This window comes from Pongo pygmaeus, chromosome 9 (genome assembly GCF_028885625.2).
Source record: "Pongo pygmaeus isolate AG05252 chromosome 9, NHGRI_mPonPyg2-v2.0_pri, whole genome shotgun sequence".
Taxonomy (NCBI): domain Eukaryota; kingdom Metazoa; phylum Chordata; class Mammalia; order Primates; family Hominidae; genus Pongo; species Pongo pygmaeus.
In genome coordinates, this window is record NC_072382.2 from 88,135,324 (window position 1) to 88,156,779 (window position 21,456).

Below are 21,456 nucleotides of genomic sequence, written 5' to 3' on the forward strand. Positions count from 1 at the left end.
GCAGTGGCGCCATCTCAGCTCACTGCAAGCTCCACCTCCTGGGTTCACACCATTCTCCTGCCTCAGCCTCCCAAGTAGCTGGGACTACAGGCGCCTGCCACCACGCCCAGCTAATTTGTTTTGTATTTTTAGTAGCGACAGGGTTTCACTGTGTTAGCCAGGATGGTCTCGATCTCCCGACCTTGTGATCCTCCCACCTCAGCCTCCCAAATTATCTTTTACTTTTAAATTCTGTGGTTGGAGTGGTAGGGGTTTGGAGAGAATGGTGTCCTTAGCTGTAGCTTCCAAGTACTGGTAACATCAAACTAATATAGATGCTGAGAATTCTAGACAGTGTATGTACCTGAATATTTTGTAAGGCCACTGGAGAGTTTTTTGTACAATCTTTGAAGGCTTGAAGGGAGGAAACTGTTATGAAAGGCTGGAGAAAAAGGGATCCCTGTTATACAGTGGCAGAAAGTTTGGCAACACTGTTGCATGCTGAAAGGCAGAAAATAGAAAATATATCTAACAAACCGGCGTATTTGCGGTTAAGGAAATTTCCAGACAGACTGTTGAAAATGCCAACTGATTAAAAAAAGAAAAAAAACCTATGTGGGATAAGATGTAGAGAGGTGAGATATAAAAGGAACAATTTCATTTTTAAGCAAAATTTAGAGAAAATATACACAGTCTGGGAACTTTGGGTTCAAAAATAAAACTGCTTTTCACTTCCAGCCTCTCCAGATGGTGAAACAACTAAGGCACTGCCTTAAGGGGAAGGTACAATCCAGGGTGCAGCTATTTAGATTTTTTGTAAAGACTGTACAAAGATTTAAAGCCATTTTACCTAGACCATTTCAGCTAGACAAAAGCACTTCTAAGTGTATAAGGGTGTTTTCCATCAGCTTTCTTACTCTCAGCCCAAGATGGAAAGTGTTTGTCTCACAGAGGTTTGTGAGTGTGGCTTTTTTTTCTATTGGAGTGGATTATAATTTGATATATATTAAGTCCCCAAAATCTTAAAGAGAATTGTATTGGCAGACACACTGCCTACTTGGACTGAAAGGGCATATGTATCTTTTAATACTCCAGATTTGAATATTAAAATATATATTTACATCTTAGAAACTCAATATTTTAAATAAAATGACGTAAGGAAAAATCTGAAGTTATGTTGCAACGAAAATTAGTAGAAAATTAGAATTATGGCTGGGCATGGTGGCTCATGCCTATAATCCCAGCACTTTGGGAGGCCGAGGCAGGTGACTTACCTAAGGTCGGGGAGTTTGGGACCAGCGTGGACTACGTGGTGAAACCCCATCTCTACTAAAAATACAAAAATTAGCTGGGTGTGGTGGTGGGCGCCACTGATCTCAGCTAGTGAGACAGAAGAATCCCTTGAGCCCAGGGGGCGGAGTTTGCAGTGAGCCGAGATCGTCCCATTGCGCTCCAGCTTGGGTGACACAGCAAGACTGTCTCAAAAAAAAAAAAGAAAAGAAAATCTGAATCATACGTAGCTATTGTGAAAAGCTTGGTTATTGACTGTTGCTGGAATCAAGAGCTACTACAGTGTCATACTTCGAGTTTGCCATACTTTGCCATTGTACTTGTGCCTGATAATTATTTCTACAATGACTGCATGTAGATCTAAACTAGTTTAGTGTCGTTAAATCCTCTGCATTAGATCTTAAGAGCTCTTCCATTCTTTTTCATTGACATTGACATCTTCAAAACTAGAATCCTACAAGAGCAACAACTTTCTTTGGTTTTTTTTTTTTTTTTTTTTTTCATTCTTCCATCACATAGAAAGGAGCCACAATTTTCATCTTGGCGTTTCTTCAAAGCCTTTGAATTCCATCATAAATTGCCAGATTAGTTTTCTTCATTCACTGTGCACCTTCTTTGGAGAAACTCTTTGCTTCACCTTGTTGATGAACCCTAAAGCCCTCCCCGCCTTTTCTTAATGAAAAAGAAGAAACAATGAAGCCCCCAGAAAGTATCCAGTCAAGCCACTGTCATAGCCAACCTAAAAGAATAAATGACCCATGCAGATGCAATGTTTAACATTATCTTTAAACTTAATGGTGGCATGAAGAGAAGGCTTTCTTTTAAAAAACAGCCTGCTATATCTTATAATACCATATAAAGAAATTTACAAATGTAAGCTACTGGTTTACTGCATACTGCTCCATTTTGCAAATTTTTTTGCATCCTAAAGCACAGATCATCTCCCCTGAGGATTTATCAATGCCTTCCTGTTTTGGAATCTCCATATCTGCACTAGAAAAGATAGAGTATCCTTTCTTTTGAACTTGGGAGTTTCCCTGAAATCACCCCTTTGCCACCCAACTCATCAGCATTGTCCCCTTTGGCACCATCCCCTTTTTCTCAAATTTCTTTATGCTTCAAGTCTCCATTTAACAGTTAATTAGGACCAGGTATGTTGGTGCACACCTGTAATCCCAGCAGTTTGGGAGGCTGAGGTGGGTGGACAGCTTGAGCCCAGGAGTTCAAGAGCAGTCTGGGTAACATAGGGAGACCCTACAAATAATTTAAAAACATTAGCCAGGTGTGGTGGTGTACCTGTGGTCCCAGCTACTCAGGAGGCTGAGGCAGGAGGATCTCCTGAGCCCAGGAGATACAGGCTTCTGTGAGCCGTAATTGCACCACTGCACTTCAGCCTGGGCAGCAGAGTGAGACCATGTCTCAAAACAAACAAAAAACAGTTAACTGAAAGAAACCACCTGGTTTTAATTGTAATTTTAAAATTTCCTTATTTATTAATGTGTAATTGCTGGGCCACATAGTAAACATATTGTTTATTATCAGGCATGAAAACTATATTGTGCTATTACATTCAGAAGCAACTGAGAGTTAACAATCATATTAAATTTATCTTTTTTTTTGAGATGGAGTCTTGTTCTGTTGCCCAGGCTGGAATGTAGTGGCACCATCTCCGCTCACTGCAACCTCCGCCTCCCAGGTTCAAGCGATTCTCCTGCCTCAGCCTCCCGAGTAGCTGGGATTACAGGTGTCCACCACCATGCCTGGCTACCTTTTGTATTTTTAGTAGAGATGGGGTTTCACCATAGGCCAGGCTGGTCTTGAACTCATGACCTCAGGTGATCCACCAAGCTCAGCCTCCCAAAGTGCTGGGATTACAGGCATCAGCCACTGTGTCCAGCCCGTATTAATTGTTTGGTGAATAAGATGTTATTTGTATAGTATTGTACATCTTAACATGATAATTTTTTGTTAATATTTGATACTATATTTTAAATACTTGTTAAGAATTTTTTGGTTGATATGTAATGCATTTTATTTTTTCCCATTTAAAACTAAGTTCCTATTTAGCATTTTCTTGTGGAAGGATCATAGATATTCAGGAATGGATTATTGAAAAAAAATAAGCCTGCACTGCTGTTTCTGTAATTTTTTGGATAAGTTTATGCTGTGTTTTTGATCTTCTTAGTTTCTGAATTGGACATTTGAAAAAAATTGTGATTATCTTGTTCCTATTCTACCATTGTATATTGGATGTGTTGAGGGGGATGATAACTTTAACATGAGATCTGCATCTGGTCCTGAGGAATATTCTGGACTTTGGCTAGGATTCAGCAACTGCATGGGATTTTAGGTTGTCTCCCTTGGAAAAGGGAAGGTATGTCTATCTGTAGAAAGAATGGTGTGCCCGGATATTTGGGTAGCCAGAGACGTAGAACTATGGCAGACACTGCTAGTTGCCTCTAATATCTGTTTTTTTCCATTTTGCTCAGTAATAAAACCTCAAATGTCAGCTGGGCATTTGTCCCATTAATTAAAAAAGATTGTATTCGCCATCCTCTCTTGCAATTAAGTGTGGCCACATGATTAGGCTTTGTCCAAGGAACATAAGTCATAGTAGTTTGTATGGATCTTCTCGGAAGTTTTCTTAAAAAGAGGAAGTATGCCCTTCTCTCCCCGACCTCCTTTTTTTTTTTTTTTTTTTTTTTTTTTTGAGACAGAGTCTTTCTCTGTTGCTCAGGCTGGAGTGCAGTGGTGTGATCTTGGCCCACTGCAACCTCCGCCTCTTGAGTTCAAGCGATTCTCCTGCCTCAGTCCCTGAGTAGCTAGGATTACAGGAGCGTGTCACCACTTCTGGCAAATTTTTGTATTTTTGGTAGAGACAGGGTTTCACCATGTTGGCCAGGCTGGTCTCAAACTCCCGACCTCAAGTGATCCACCCGCCTCAGCCTCTCAAAGTACTAGGATTACAGGTGTGAGCCACCGCGCCCGGCCTCTCTTCCCCTTTTGCTGGTCTTCCTGGCTAGCATGTTGATGTCATGTTAGGTGACAGAGTTATTTTCTAAGTTAGGGTGGAAATCACAGGTAGCAGATGGCATAGCAAACTGTCACAAAGAGGCTGGGATCCCTAATCGTTATGGAGCCACCATTTTATTCTAGGACTGCCTACCTTTACCTGAGAGAAAGAAACTTTTATCTTTTTGCCATTGTTGTTTTGGACTTTTCATCTGAGTATTTCTCTTTTATTTTCTTCAAACAACTACACCTATCTGATATTATCTTGTTCAGTTTTCTTTCTTATTTTCTGTCTTCTCCCTCTAGAATACTAGCTTCGTGAAAATCAAAATCTTGTCTCTCTTGTTTCTGTTTGTTTCCTTAGCACAGTGCCTGGTAAATAGTAATGACTCAGTAAATATTTGTAGATGAATGAATGAAGACTAGAAGATTAGAATGGAATTCTTCTAAAGGTAGTTCGTTTCTGCTTTAAGAGACTATGGAATTTAGAAATCCAAAGAAATTGGCAGGTTTGTTATATGTTAGGAAATTGACAGAGGGGTTATATGACTCAAGCAACACACGACCCTTGCCTTGCTAATTGTTGGCCAAGTTCCCTAGCCAGGTCTGAGTTCTAACACACGACTGCCGCCTCTACTGTGTGTGCTGTTTGGTTGATAAGCACCTATCAAAGATGCTGTAGACAGGATTGCTCCGTTGCGTAAGGTTTGGACAGGATGACCTATTGCCCTTCCCCACACACGGTCGGGGTATGAACATAGCTGAGACTTTTCAAGCCTTCCCAGGTACCACAGAGCTTGGAAAGCCCAGCACCTGGGGGCAGTTAGTTGCAACTAGCAGGCAGCCCTAGCTGTTTATTACCTGGGACTCTCGGGAAGGCGAGCTCCCAGTGCTGGGGAGGACGTTTGTCCCAGGCATTCCTCTGGCAACCCTCTTCCTCCACCAGCTCCCAACAAAGACATTTAATCCCTTTCTTCCACTACCCTCCGCTCTACTTGGCTTGGCGTTGGAAGCTGAAGTACAATTTGACCCAAGCCACCCGCTACTGCGCACCTGCTATAGCGCTCGCGCCCCGGAGCCAGGCACGGCGTCACGGGGGTGGGGAGGCGGCGCGTCCCCGAGCTGCGCTCCCTCGCGTACAGCCTCAGCTCTGGGGGCGAAGATCCTCTCTTCCTCCGCTCACCCAGCCGCGCCGCCGCGCGAGAACGCGCCCCAGCGGAGGCCCTCTTGAGGGAGCGCGCACGCGCCGCCTCTCCCCGCCTCCCCGGTGCGCGTCCCGCCCCCTTGAGCTGCGATACGCCGAGCGCTCAACATCCGAGGACTTTGGCCCAGAGTAACCCCGCTCTCGTGACCTTTCCCCTCCATTCCGCACCTCCGGCTGCTGGCCGGGCCAGAGGCTGGCGGCTGGGCTCTCGCGCCCCTCCCTGCAGGGCTCAGGCTCTCCCCCTCCTGTCTTCTCCGCGCTGTTCCTCGTCATGGCGGCCCTCAGCAAGTCCATCCCTCATAACTGCTATGAGATCGGCCACACTTGGCACCCTTCCTGCCGGGTCTCCTTCCTGCAGATCACCGGGGGCGCCCTGGAGGAGTCCCTGAAGATCTATGCTCCTCTGTACTTGGTGAGACCCGTCACCCCTCCCGCAGGGCGAGTTTGGTATGGAAGATGGGCCGGGGGCTGCAGTTGGTGCTCCCGAGGGGCTCTGGGGGACTTGCCTTGTGTCGGGCTCTCTTTTGGAGGGGTCGGAGTGTTTTAGGGGGTCGATAGGGGGAAGGGGGAGGTCGCAAGGGGAGGATATACCAATTCCTGCGCAGGAGAAGGAGGAGGGGAATTAGAGATTGAGCTGTCATCTGAATGCCTGTTGCTAGGAAGAGGATGGCTCCCAACTTTTAGAATTAAGTTTAGGACACTTAAAAACGTTAATTCAAAGACCAGCGTTATTTTCCTCTGGCCTGCCTTGTGATGGAGAGGTATTTGTAGGCCAGCGAGGCTGTGACAAGGACCTGCAATCTTTCCTCATCTAGTTTCCCCTGTTTTATTTTGCTTTTTTTTTTTTAATGAAGAAGGCATATTTGACCCTAAGCCCCTGTGGCCTCAGATCTTGACTCAGTTTTGAGATGACAAGATTATGATTTGGGGGTTTTGCAAGTGTTTTTGCAAGTTTACAGAACAGACTCCTGGGTTGAGATTGTGTGTGGTGATTTAAAGGGTGATGCCAGTCTTTCAGTCAGTGAACTTGGTTAGGACATCTGACTTTGTGTCACCTAGGACCTTCTGTTACACAGCTTTACATATAGGGCAATTAATAGGGAGTATTTGGCAGTATGTATATGTAACACTGAGGACTATTAAAGATTCTCTTAAATGTTCTCCGCAAAATCTTTTTTTCAATAACCTTATCCTTGATATTAAAGATTTATTATTACTTTGGCCATTGAAGTGCATTGTCTCATTTTCTTGCCTTACAGTTTGTGTCCTAAGAAGACAGATCATATTTTTTGTATGTCTTCTAAAAGTTTCAATATTCAGCAGATGATCAATTATTATTTCTCATTGAAGTAATTTAGATTTATACCCTAATGTTCCTGAAAGTGTGTCATGGCTGTATCTGTAGTACTTCTTGAAAAGTCTGATTATGTATTTCAGAGATAACACAGGAGAAGGTGATGACTTTGTTTGAGGTTGCAGGCACCCATTTCATTTTTATTGTATAGACTGATGTTTCTCAAATTTTCATGTATGTTAGGAATCCTCTGAGGATTATGTTAAAATGGGGGTTCTAATTCATTAGGTCCTGGTGGGGCCTGAGCCTCTCCTTTCCTAACAAACTCGTGGTAATGCTGATGGTGGGGGCTGCACTTTGAATAATAAAGATCTAGAGTAGAGGCCAATAATTATTATCGGAGCTGGAAATTTTTTCCTTGATTTTCTTTGGCAAAGATTCATATTTATCTGCTTTTCCACATTCACTGTGGCCAGTCTATGTCTCAGATTTTTTGTTTTTATTTTTGGATACAGGGTCTTGTTGTATTGCCATTCTGGCTGGAGTGCAGTGGCGCAATCACAGCTCACTGCATAAGGCTCAGATTTGTAAAAAATAAAACATCTACAAACATTATTGAGCTCTTGATATACAACTATAGAAAAGATTGTTCCTGCCGTCAGAGAATTATGATATAGGTGGAAAGAGAGTTTATGCTATCTAATTCTCCCTCTGAAAATCCATAGCACTTTTCATTCATTAATTCATTCACTTAACAAATATTTGTTGAATGCCTGATACTTGTTATATCAATAGCCTAGACAATTTATGGATTATAGTCTATGATAGGGACATTCAGGGCAGCAACAGGAACATAGGTTCTCCTACTCCAGCAAGGTAGGTTGGGGGTGTTCAGGAAAAGAGCTGTATTTTACTACTATATCTCCAACAAGATTAAGTACTTATTGAGGATACGTTTTCCATCTCATGTGGCCTTGTACCCTTACATCTGTGTATTTGAAAATTTGGGTTGCTACTCGTTGGTAGTTGTGAAATAAAATTAGTGGGAACTGAATAGCATTTTATTTTATGTTAAGTGAAATGGAAGAAAATAAAAAATGTTAGGACACATTGCGCATACTAAGGATAAGCGTTATTTCATGACAGTTTTGTTTCAGTTATCCATGTAGGTATGGGTGGGGCTACTTGGACATATAGCTGTTCTCTTTGTAAGTGTTGGATAGTTGATTAAATATATACCCCCATGTACTAAGACGCAAGGTGGTATGGTGGAAAGAAATTGGACTTTAAAAAGGGATCAGGCCAGGTGTGGTGGCTCACGCCCGTAATCCCAGCTCTTTGGGAAGCCGAGGCGTGTGGATCACCTGAGGTCGGAGTTCGAGACCAGCCAGCTTGACCAACATGGTGAAACCCCGTCTCTACGAAAAATATAAAATTAGCTGGGCGTGGTGGCACATGCCTATAATCCCAGCTACTTGGGAGGCTGAGGCAGGAGAATTGCTTGAACCTGGGAGGTGGAGGTTGTAGTGAGCTGAGATCGTGCCATTGCACTCCAGCCTGGGAAACAAGAGCAAAGCTCCATCACAAAAAAAAAAAAAAAAAAAAAAGGGATCAGGGGTATCAGGATTTGAATCTCAGCTCTATCATTTACCAGCTATTTGACTTTGTGTATGTTACTTTATCTTTCTTTTTGAGAATTAAATGAAATAGTGCATTGATGATGTATCACATATTTTCTAGTTTATCATAGGTTTTGAATAGTTATGCATATTTTTCTCCCTCCCTTCTCTGGTGGCACTTAAGAGTGAAGTTCATGGAAGATGGGTAGGGAAGGCCTCTTGAAGTAAGTGACCCTTGACTCGTGCCTTGAGGATAAGGCTGTACAGACATTGATTCATGCAGTGGATATTTATAGCATACCTATTCTTAATGGAGAGGAGGGAGGATAATGTAAACTGAGGCAGAAAACTAAGTGGTTTTGTAAGAGAAGCAATGCATACATTGTCTATAACAGAACGTTTGCGTACAGGAGTTGTGAGCGATAACAACTTACATTTATTATGTGCTTAGTCCTTTACATATTTTATCTTTTTTAACCCTTACACAACCCCAGCTTTTTATTCCCATTTTATAGGTAAGATAACTGAAGGTTAGAGACATTAAGTAATTCACAAGATTTAGAGCTAGTAAGGAAAAAGACAGGATTCAGTTCTCATTTTTTTTTTTGACTGAAAGACTGAAGGACGGGCTAAAGGAGCCATTGAAGGTTTTTTTGTGTGTGTGCTATTGAGGCTTCTTTTTGAACAAAGGGGTTACAAGTACAAAATGATGCTTTCAGATGCTAAATCTGGTAGCACTGGGAAGACCGGGTAGGAAAGATTTTTGAGAAATTGATGCAGTAGATGCACTAAGTGGTGGAAAGAGTCAGAACTCCTGCGGAATCTCACCCTGCAATGTACTGTCAATATGATCTTTAGAAAAATTACTGAATTGCTTGGAGCCTTAGTCCCCTTGCTTTGCAGAAGATGATTGTACCCATTTTTTAAGGTCTGTTGTGAGGAGTTAAATAGGATAAAAGTGCATTAATTATGATATATGTCTCTATCTCCTGTTAAAACAGTGGTTTGTATTTAGACTAGTGTAGTATCTCATTAAATGCTTAATATATGTCTAAATGAGTGAAGGTATGAATGAATGAGTACATGAATAGTGCAGGAGTGAAGAGATATTTGGCAGGTCTGCCAGAGAAAATGAAAGGGCAGTTCTAGAAGCGTTTTGCAGGCAGAATGAACAGGACTTAGAGACCAAGGATACTGGGGCAGTGTGACGACTTGTTTATACTTCTAGGTTGTCAAGTCAGATTGTTGCAGTTGCCATTATTGCTAGAAATGGAGAAGTTCTAAAGGCAAGCTGGTGTAGGACCAATGGAGAGCTTTCCCCTTGGCCCTCTGAAGGTTCACCAGAAATCACGGACAGGAGGCAGATGGATTAATAGGAGAAAGGGCATGTACCAATTTATTTAACATGTATACACGGGAGCCTTCAGAATGAAGACCCAAAAATACAGGGGAAATTATCTGTTTTTATGCTTAGGTTCAACGAAGTGTAGACAGCTGTGTAGTAATGTGATTGGACAATAATGCTAATAGACTGATTGGGGAAGCAAGGCCTGTCTGTCTAGATTCTTCTTGGCCTCTCTGAGCATTCCTTCTTTTCTTTTGAGTATGGGGCAGGACCCTCTCTGGAATGGGGGCTTATGACATACAGTCAAACAAGGTAGGTCAGATAGTTTCTTTATGGCCAGTTTTTACATGGAAAGGCAAAGGGAAAGTTAGTATGATATTTTAAGTTTTATGGCTGGCTTTCGGGAAAATAGGTTCTGGTTTTTATGACCTGCCTTGGGGAAAATTCTAGTTTCTAAGGCTAGCTCAGGGGAGAGTGGGACTAGGAGACAGGAGAGCAGGAGAAGGTCAGAAAAAAACTTCTGCTTCTAAGGCCGCCTCTGAGGCCTTCACTTTGGGGTATTGTATTCTGAGCCCCAACCTGAAGGAAGATTTTTATCAAGAGTGTTTTCTGGAGCCTATAAAATGGGTCTTATATATCTGCTTTTCATTGGAAACATTATCATGTGTGTTGTACTAAACTGATTTCTTCATATCATATTTACTTTCCTGTTCTACACATTTGCCCTCATGCTTCTTTTAATCTTGGTATCTACAACTGTTCTTAGTCGGTATTCACCTTCTACTGTTTAAACTATTTCAAAATGTAGATGTACGATTCCTTTTATTATAATAGTGAATCTTTGTGTTTTTACAATTTGAAAAGAGTATCAACTCTCACTCATCATTTATTTCTGTAGTTTTTTTTTTTTTTTTTTTTTGAGACAGAGTTTCACTCTTATTGCCCAGGCTGGAGTGCAGTGATGTGATCTTGGCTCACTACAACCTCTGCCTCCCAGGTTCAAGCCATTCTCCTGCCTCAGCCTCCCGAGTAGCTGGGATTGCAGGTATGCACCACCACGCCCGGCTAATTTTGTATTTTTAGTAGAGACGGGGTTTCTGCATGTTGGTTAGGTTGGTTTGGAACTCCTGACCTCAGGTGATCCACCTGCCTCAGCCTCCCAAAGTGCTGGAATTACAGGAGTGAGCCACTGGACCCAGCCTATTTCTGTAGTTTTTTTAAAAAGCAGATTCTTACATATTTTGTAATATATGGTAACAATGTACGCGTGTACCAAAAATATATTTTGGAATTTTATATTGTATTTCTTGAATGTTAGTTATTGCTACATATTCTAAATAGGTGGTACCCCTTGCTGCACACATACATATGAAACACTTATTAAACTGTTGGCTGGGCACGGTGTCTCACGCCTGTAATCCCAGCACTTTGGGAGGCCGAGGCAGGTGGATCACGAGGTCAGGAGATGGAGACCATCCTGGCCAACATGGTGAAACCCGTCTCTACTAAAATTTCAAAAATTAGCTGAGCATGGTGGTGTGCACCTGTAGTCCCAGCTGCTTGGGAGGCTGAAGCAGGAGAATCGCTTGAACCTGGGAGGCGGAGGTTGTACTGAGCAGAGATCACGCCACTGCACTCCAGCCTGGCAACAGAGTGAGACTCTGTCTCAAAACAAACAAACAAACAAAAAAAACTGTTTAACCCCTAGACTACCACTAAGATTAAGGAAAGCATAAGGCCCTTGTTTTTGTGGCAAATTTAGAATATACAGTTGCCTACTTGGGAGTATGGATTCTATGCTGTTGAGATTCTTAGGTACCTTCCCTAAGAAGGAAAACTTGTTCACTAACCTCAGATGGTTCTAACACTAAGACCTTTCTTTTCCTAGTTGGTTTTCTTCAGGACCTCTAGATTAAGGTACTGGCATTTACCTTTAGCTGAGTCCAAAGTAGAATCTTTTGCATTTTTGGGAAAGAATGATTTTAAAACCTGTTTTTTCACTGACCTTTAGATGTTTAGACTCTTCAGTGGATGAACATGTTTACTCAATATTTACTCCCTTTGAACCATGTAATCCAACAAATCTGTTAGATTACTAAGGATCAGTTAATCACTTCTAGGCTCTGAATAAACATTTAAGCCAGAGTTGAAATTTCTAGGAATAAAAAACGGTTTATGGACAGTCTCATTGGTTGCTAAAGGCTTGAAAACCACTGATTGAAGAAATCAGTTCAGTGATACAGACTGAGTGTTTTAAGGCAGTGAGTGCTTTAGCAAGTTTTCTAGAGGCTACAAGACCAGCAATGAGACTAAAATGTTTTTGGTAATAGGCATTTGTTTTTGTTTTTGGCTTAAAAAAATAAAATAAGAAACCCTGAAGTCATTAAAGAATGTAAACTACTCAGAATATCTGTCTAGATTATCTGAACTTTGGAGACCGTGGAATTGTAAATCTGTGCATAATCCCCCTTTGATTTTTGCTTGAGACCTAATTTATGGGGGTGTAAATAAGAGGCTCACTTTATCTTTCTTTTCAATAACTAAATGATTTTTACGTAATTTCTTATTATCCCTTTGGAGATACAAGTCATATGGTTTTATTTATTTATTTGAGACAGAGTCTCGCTCTGTCGCCCAGGATGGAGTGCAGTGGCACAATCTCAGCTAACTGCAAGTTCCACCTCCTGAGGTCACGCCATTCTCCTGCCTCAGCCTGCCGAGTAGCTGGGACTACAGGCCGCGCCACCACGCCCAGCTAATTTTTGTATTTTTAGTAGAGATGGGTTTCACCATATTGGCCAGGATGGTCTCCGTCTCCTGACCTCGTGATCCACCAACCTCAGCCTCCCAAAGTGCTGGGATTACAGGCGTAAGCCACCACGCCCGGCCGTCATATGGTCTTTTTTAAATGAACAATTGAATAATGGATTTTCCTATTCATTAATGTGACATTTTGAGTTTGTTGAAGGTGTTTTTATTTTTATTTTTTTGACACGGAGTCTGACTTTGTCGCCCAGGCTGGAGTGCAGTGGCGCGATCTCGGCTCACTGTAAGCTCCGCCTCCCGGGTTCATGCCATTCTCCTGCCTCAGCCTTCCGAGTAACTGGGACTACAGGTGCCCGCCACCGCGCCCAGCTAATTTTTTTGTATTTTTAGTAGAGACGGGGTTTAACTCTGTTAGCCAGGATGGTCTCGATCTCCTGACCTTGTGATCTGCCCACCTCGGCCTCCCAAAGTGTTGGGATTACAGGCGTGAGCCACCGCACCCAGCTGAAGTTGTTTTTATATGTGAGTTCTTGTTATTCTTTGGCTGCTGTCTGTTGAGTACAAACTACAGCCTCTAGCATGTCACTTCCAGATGAGAGGTAAGGGCTTAGTATTGCAGTAAACACTTTCTCAACTCACTGTTTTCTGTAGCAGCTAACTCTAGTAGAGCAGGCCGATTCTGATTTACCATTATTTGCCTCTTAGTTGTCATAGATCAGGGATAAAAATACATATTGGTAGAAAGAGACCCACCTGGAGGAATGAGGGAGTCAATTCTACACTAATAATCCCTCTGGTAACAGATTTTCCATCAGATTGCTTTCATATCCAACTAATTATTTGATTTTATTGTGATAGAGATTAGTCTGAATAATCAGGCCTTTTATTCATTTTTTAGAAAACTATATATGCTTGAACTTTTGACTCTTAAAAACTTTCTTTTCATTATTTGCCAATAAATATTGATGAAATATATGGTGAAGGGGAGACTGATATTTGATGATTAGTTTAGTAATATCTGAACCTAGACTATTGGTATTGAAATATTTGTCCCCTGTTTGTTTACCAAGTATTTATTGAGTCTGCTATTTGCAGGGTGCTGTTTGTGGCAGCTGTGTGCTATGTGGTATGGTGAGGAATAAAATGAATGAGACATACTTCTTACATTGAGTTTATAGTTTAGGAAGGGAGATTAGGCACATATACTCCTGGAATACAAATTCATTGAGATAAATGCCATAAGGTACAGATAAAAATAAAAGTAAAGTGGTATATGTAACTGTTAGATTAACAGTGTAACTCAGGCAGGGCATAGTGGCTCATGTCTATAATCCCAGCATTTTGGGAGGCTGAGGCGGGAGGATCACTTGAGGTCAGGAGTTCGAGACCAGCCTGGTCAAATGCTGAAACCTCTCCCCTACTAAAAATACAAAAATTAGCCAGCATGGTGGTGGGCATCTGTAATCCCAGCTACTTGGGAGACTGAGGCAGGAGAATCGCTTGCAGCGAGCGGAGATCTCAGCTCCCCAGCCTGGGAGACAGAGCAAGACTGTGTCTCAAAAAACAAACAAACAAACAAATAAACAAACAACAAAATAAACCCAGTAACTCAGATGTAAAGATGTAAGGTTGAAGGATCAAATAAAGCTGTAAGATTTTAAGCCTTGCTTATTAGGATATGTAGAAGGTAGTGCTGTGGAAAAAATATTTTCAGTGAAACATAGTGACTTGCTTTGGGACATACTGAGTTTTAATTACTAGTGCAGTATGTAAGTGGAGAATGACCATGCGACATTGAGAAATGCAGGGGTAGAGAGAAACTGAGGCTAGAGATATAGGTTTATATGTCCTAATCCTAGAGATGAAAGTTGAGCCCATGATTATGGGTTAGGTCGACAAGGGAGAGAGTTTAGAAAGAGAAGACAACCTAGGGAATGCTTATATTTGGAGCAGAGGAAAAGAAAGAAGCAGACAGAGCTGTATGAAGAGATTGAGGTGGTAGTGTTACTGAGTCTTGAGGTAAAGGAGTTTTGGGAGGTATTGAAAGAGATGGGAAGAGCATGGACTTGAATCTCAGTCCTGCCACTTACTGGCATTGTGACCTTGAGCAAGGTTCTTAACATTTGTGAACCTCAGTGTCCTCATCTATAAAATGAGGATAAAATACCTATCTATTATCCTTTAAAAATGCAAGTCAGCTTTTGTTATTCCGCTGCCCATAACTCTCCAGGGGCTTTCCAATGCAATACAATGAAATCATCACCATGGCCTTCAGAGCCTTATGTGGTCTATCTGTTGCTTGTTTAATTACATTTCATGCGATTTTCCCCTTTGCTTTTCCACCTCGATCTAGATTTAATCACACAATTTATTTAATATTTTGAGTCTATGTTTTATGTAATTTACGACAGAGAGCTCTTGATTTCTGGGGAATATCTTAAATTGCACAACAGCCAGATTGTAAAGAAAAATGTGTATTTTTATGGAATACATAAAAGGTAACTCTTGTTTTGTGAGTTAGGACTTTGAGAAAAAAATTCGTGCCTCAATTTGTGCTTAAGCAATATATATATATATATATATATGGATACTTTTTTTATTGATTATGAAGAGATGATGTGGATTGAAAGGCTGGAACGCAGACTTATGTTGTATAAATCTATCTGTACAAGCTTTGGAAGTGAAAAATGTGGTAAGACCTTGATAATAGATTGATTGTTTATTTATTATCATTATTAGTTATTGAGTACTTACTTAGGTGATAGGCAGGTGGTAGGTGGTAATTAGGGAAGGGGAGTTAATTGAAGTGATGGCTTAACAAATAACTAAATAAAATATTTTGAAGAAAGTCTTTTTAAAATGTCAGTACAATTTCTTACATTACAGTTACTTCCATTACTTTATAGTATAGTGAATGTGAAATATGTTTTCATCCCCAAGGACTTAAACTGGGCACATAGAATGCCTAATAGTGGTTGATGCTTTGATGATTAAGGGTCTTATAATATTTTAGATTTATTATTCTTCCATTATCGTAATATAGTACATAATATAGTACTGTATTAAAGACTTAATTTGAATCTCTATTGACCATAGGTTAAACTTTTAAATTGCCTTTTAATTACTCACTAATCTTAGTTTTCTTTCTACTCATTGATATGCTCTTAATGTTGTGATTGAGATTTGTGTATTTTTTCCTTCAGGTAATAGGAAATGAATCTGTTTTATCTTTGGATACTAGGAATATAGTTAATAAGTATTTGTTAGTGAGCCTGAATAATTAATGAGTCAAGCTAGTATGGTGAATTGATCTTACATATCATATATGAGGCTCTGTCTTCCTCATAATTATACTTGAGGGGAATCAATAATTGAAATAAATTAAAGAAGATTTTAACTAACTTGGCTCATAGCAGTATTGAAAAATATTTAGTGGCCGGGCAGGTTGGCTTACGCCTGTAATCCCAGCACTTTGGGAGGCCAAGGTGGGCGGATCACCTGAGGTAAGGAGTTTGAGACCAGCCTGGCCAACATGGTGAAACCCCATCTTCACTAAAAATACAAAAATTAGCTGGGCATGGTGCCGCGTGCCTGTAGTCCCAGCTACTGGGGAGGCTGAGGCAGGAGAATCACTGGAGCCCGGAGGCAGAGGTTGCAATGAGCCTAGATTGTGCCACTGGACTCCAGCCTGTCAACAGAGTGAGACTCTGTCTCAAAAAAAAAAGAAAAAGAAAAAAAGAGAAATATTTAGTAAAATGGACCTTAAATAATTTATATGTGAAAGAAAAGTATTAAGGAAGAGTGCTAAATCAAGTATCATCAGATCTGAGCAAGTTCCTTTTATAAGAATGCTGAATTTTTTCAACTTACTGTCATTTATTTTGTATAGCCTTTTAACTCATTAGATTTGTCAGGTTGCTTTGGTTTCTTGATTCTTACTTGATCTTGGGGGTTTGGATTGTGATTAATCCACTTTGGGAGTTTCCTTGAAAGATTCTGCACCTATTGCCAGTGATGAAGGAAGGCTTATTCTGATTAGATTCGATTTTTAAACCTTGAAAGAAATACACATGGGACAATTTTTTTTCAGACCCGTATGTCAGAAACTCGCAAGCACAGGAGGCACTGAATTAACCAGAAACAGCCAAATTTCCGTATGCCCCTAGCTGCATTTAGAGCCCATGGAGTGTAGTATAACTGTATTTACTCTGAATCTTCATTTCCTTTCACTGTCTCTTATCTACCCTTATTTCATTAATCAAATATTACATGTTACCTACAATGGGTAAGAAATACTGGAGTGAGGGGAACGTGGAGGTTAACAGTGAAGGGGGAAGATAACCTTAAAACAAATGCACATGAAATTATCTGTGATAAGTGCTATTAAGAAGATGTACAGAATGTTACTAGGCTGTTTACAAGAGGATCCATTCTAGTGTAGAGGGTTTGGGAAGCCTTTCCTAAGGAAGTGACATGGTGATTATATGAATATATATGAAATGCACATATATTAGGTTTAACATTTATGGCACAAAAAACAAATTTTAATGTGACAAATCAAGAGAAATAAGAAGCAATTACTTTATAGAAAAATAGTTTATTTGACAATTTCACAAATCCAATACCCTGGTCAAGAATTTGGCCTTTACTTACCTCGAAGTCAAAGGCAGTAAGAAAACTTAACTGCCTACAAATACCTCTATTAGCAGATGCTCTGAAACTGAAACTTCCTTCTAGTAAAATCTATGTTTTAAATTATAGTAGTCAGAAATTTTCAATTACAAATATTAGAAAAACTATTTTGAATAACTTCTATTTGTCTTCCTCCATTTAAAGGTAAGTTGAGATTGTTTTTGACAAAATTGTGAAGTCTGAGAAGTTAAGCATCTTTTTTTTTTTTTTTGAGATGGAGTTTTGCTCTTGTTGCCTAGGCTGGAGTGCAATAGCACGATCTCGGCTCACGCCAACCTCCGCCTCCTGGGTTCAAGTGAGTCTCCTGCCTCAGCCTTCTGTGTAGCTGGGACTACAAGTGTGCGCCACCATGCTTGGCTAATTTTGTATTTTTAGTAGAATTGGGGTTTCACCATGTTGGTCAGGCTGGTCTTGAACTCCTGACCTCAAGTGATCCACCCACCTCTGTTACAGGAAAGGGATCCTGATTTAGACTCCAAGAGAGGATTCTTGGATTTTGCACAAGAAAGAATTCAGGGCAAGTCCACAGTGCAAAGCAAAAGCAAGTTTATTAAGAAAGTAAAGTGGTGAAAGGACAGCTACTCCATAGACAGAGTAGGATGTTCCTCAAAGTCAGAAGAGGAATGCATCCACCCTAGGTACAATGCTGGTATATATGGGGAGATGTGCTCTGCTACAAGGATTTGTGTTGTGGTAAAGGATTAATTTTCTTAATTGCTATATTTTGCAAGAATTGATATTGTTACAGCAAAATTAGGAATGCCTTTGTTCTTCAGATATTGGGATATCTGGCCACTACCAAGTCTGGGTCTGTTTTAGTAAACGTTATTAATTTGTTCCTTTAACCGTAAACATCTGGAGGCTAGGAATGCCTAATTTTCTGAGAATGCAGCCCAGCAGGTCTCAGCCTCATTTTCCTAGCCCTCACTCAAAATGGAGCCTCTCTGGCTCGAACGCCTCTAACACCTCTGCCACCCAAAGAGCTGGGATTACAGGTGTGAGCCACGGCGCCTGGCCAAGCATCTTTTTAAAGCTTTCTTTTTCTGTGCTCTTTTCTGTTTTTCCCATGGTTAAATTTCATGATTAGATTTCTTTTCTGGTTCAGGTAGGTGGTTAGGATTACCCTATCAAAGATTAGTAAAGGATTTTGTATCCATCAAATGGTTAACAGACTAATTATTAGACTTTAATATTAATGAGTTGAAGTGCAGTTTAAACCTTTTAACATTGGCTTTATCTTCTTTTTAGTGGAATTTATGTATCAACAAATAGTGAGGCAGTTGTTATTTTTTAGTCAAGTAGTTACTGTTATCTGTGATTTCTTCTCTTTCTCAAATCATCCTTCCTGGGCTTGAACTCTTAGTGTTCATGAGTTCTGTTTAAAGGATTCAATTCATTACCCAATATTCACCCAATTTGTCACCCAGTATTCTTATTGGAGAGACTGGAACAAATATGTATACTTTCTATTTTTCATCTGAATATTGTTGTTCAATTAGAAATATATTAGATTTTTTCCAATTAATTAAAGTATTTCACATTAGAGTCCATGATATTTGTACTTAAGTATGCAGAAGATGGCAGGGTATGAAAGAGTGTTTTGGTTTAAAGTTGTGGTGCTGCATGTGAGTTACATCACTAAAAGTTGAAGTGACAGGTGTGTGTTTTCAAGACTTTCCCTATATTACAAAAATATTGGTATTACTCAGTTTTGAACATGGGTATAATATATGCAGAGCTCAATCTGAGTCTTGTTCCTGATCACATTTTGTTTCAGTATTGTAACTTAAGTATATTTTATTTTTATCTTGAAAACCGATCTCAACTTTTATATAAAAATTTGAAAATGTAGGAGAGGAAGGCTATTGCAGGTAAGGTATATAAGGCTTAATGGTCATTGCTAAAGTTTGATGGTATGATTTTCATTACAGGGAGGCTTTACAGTATCATCATTACGGAAAACTTTTGAAGATTGCTTGTATCTTCCCAGATATATTATTAACAAGTTGCCCTAGTTTTTTGGCTTTCTTGTTTTGTTTTTATAAGCTGATTCTTGTATCTGTTGGGGGCAGCATGGTGTAATGCACTGGTTGTGAGTTACAAGATCTGAGTTTTTGTTCTGCTTTGCGATTTATGATGCAATTTCTTCATTTATAAATAGAAGAGAATCCTGCCTTAACAACTTCATGGCTTGCTGTGGGAATCATATGAGATAGTGCACATATAAAAGCTTTAAAAACTGTAAGAAGATAGGTAAATATTGGTCTATGATACTTGGTTTCTTGTCATTTTGTTTGAGATATTTATATTTGGCTTTTGTAGCTTATGATTCTAACCTTAAAAATAAAGATGTTGGAAGCAATTCAGATTTAGCTTATTAGAGTTCTTCAAAGAAACAGAAGCCTCTGTGTGTGTGTGTGTGTGTGTGTATGTGTGTATAAAATAAGGAATTGGCTCACAATTTTGGAGGCTTAATAAATGCCAAGATCTGCAGTTGGCATGCTGGAGAGCCAGAGAGCCAATGTGTAATTCCAGTGTGAGTCCAAAGGCCTAAGTACTAGAAGAGACAATGGTGTAAGTTCCAGTCTGGAAGCCAGCAGGCTGTAGACCCAAGAAGAACTGGTGTTTCAGTCAGGTCTGAAGGCAGAAAAATACCAGTGTCCTAGCTCAAGAAATCAGGCAGGAGGAGTTTGTTGTTTTGTTCTCTTCAGGTCTTCAGCTGAGGGGATGAAACCTACTCACATTAGGAAGGACAATCTTTTTCTTAGTCTACTGATTCAAATGTTAATCTCACCTAGAAGCACCCTCATAGACATACCCAGAATAATCATTTGACCAAATGTCTAGGCATTCCTTGGCCCAGTTAGGTTGATACATAAAATTAAACATGGTATACAGAAAAATTTGTTTGTTACAACAAATAATTCTGCCTCCTTTATTATGCTTTTTTGGTTTTTTTTGACAGTCTTGCTCTGTCACTCAGGCCGGAGTGCAGTGGCGTGATCTTGGCTCGCTGCAACCTCTATCTCCTAGGTTCAAGTGATTCTGCTGCCTCAGCCTCTTGAGTTGCTAGAATTACAGGTGTGTGCCACCACACTCAGCTAATTTTTTGTATTTTTAGTAGAGACAGGGTTTCGCTATGTTGGCCAGACTGGTCTTGAACTTCTGGTCTCAAGTAATCCACCCACCTTGGCCTATGATAAATATTTTTTAAAAACAAGGTCTTATTTTATTTATTTATTTTTTTGACAGAGTCTTGCTCTGTTGCTGAGGCTGGAGTGCAGTGGCGTGATCTCGGCTCACTGCAAGCCCCACCTCCTGGGTTCATGCCATTCTCCTGCCTCAGCCTCCTGAGTAGCTGGGACTACAGGCGCCCACCACGACGCCCGGCTAATTATTTTGTATTTTTAGTAGAGACGGGGTTTCATCGTGTTAGCCAGGATGGTCTCGATCTCCTGACCTCATGATCCGCCTGCCTCACCCTCCCAAAGTGCTGGGATTACAGGCATGAGAACAAGGTCTTATTTTTAATTTTAATTTTAATTTAATTTAATTTTTTTTAGAGACAGAGTCTCGCTCTGTCACCAGGCTGGAGTGCAGTGGTGATTTTGGCTCACTGCAACCTCCGACTCCTGGGTTCAAGTGATTCTTCTGCCTCAGCCTCCCGAGTAGCTGGGATTACAGGCGTGTGCCACCACACCCAGCTAATTTTTGTATTTTTAGTAGAGACGAGGTTTCACCCTGTTGGCCAGGATGGAAAGGTCTTATTTTTTTAAAGCATTTTGAAAATTTTTTATTTTTAAAAAATTTTTAAAAATTAATTAATGAATTAATTATTTTTGAGATGGAGTCTCACTCTGTCACCCAGGCTGGAGTACAGTAGTGCAATCTTGGCTCACTGCAACCTCCACCTCCTGGGTTCAAGCAATTCTCCTGCCTCAGCCTCCCAAGTAGCTGGGATTACAGGCACCCACCATCATGACTGGCTAATTTTTGTATTTTTGTAGAGACGGGGCTTCGCCATGTTGGGCAGGCTGGTCTTGAACTCCTGACCTCAGGCGATCCACCTGCCTTGGCCTCCCAAAGTGCTTATGTCAGCCACCGCGCCTGGCCGAAAAATTTTTGGAAAAAAAATACAGGAGGGCTTTTGATTATGGATGAATATCCTACTTTAGTTCTGTTGTTTGAAGTTCTTTTTTTTTTTTTTTTTTTTTTTTTGAGGTGGAGTCTCACTCTGTTGCCCAGGCTGAAGTGC

At 40.5% G+C, this 21,456-nt stretch overlaps 1 protein-coding gene across 6 annotated transcripts in view; it reads left to right on the plus strand.

Annotated features, from left to right (window-relative positions):
• The window catches only part of TMEM135 (transmembrane protein 135), a 354,887-nt gene that overhangs the window by 76,170 nt on the left and 257,261 nt on the right, over positions 1-21,456 (plus strand). For 2 of the 6 annotated variants that reach the window (XM_054438030.2, XM_054438031.2), the window contains exon 1: positions 5,565-5,897. The exons of 1 other annotated variant lie outside the window; for it this stretch is intronic. In XM_054438030.2, coding sequence (XP_054294005.1) covers positions 5,757-5,897 — 141 coding nt within the window. In that variant the 5' untranslated portion in view covers positions 5,565-5,756. Of the gene's footprint in view, positions 1-5,365; positions 5,898-21,456 lie in introns of those variants that run through there. 3 more of the 6 variants (XM_054438028.2, XM_054438029.2, XM_054438032.2) reach the window with 3 other exon arrangements.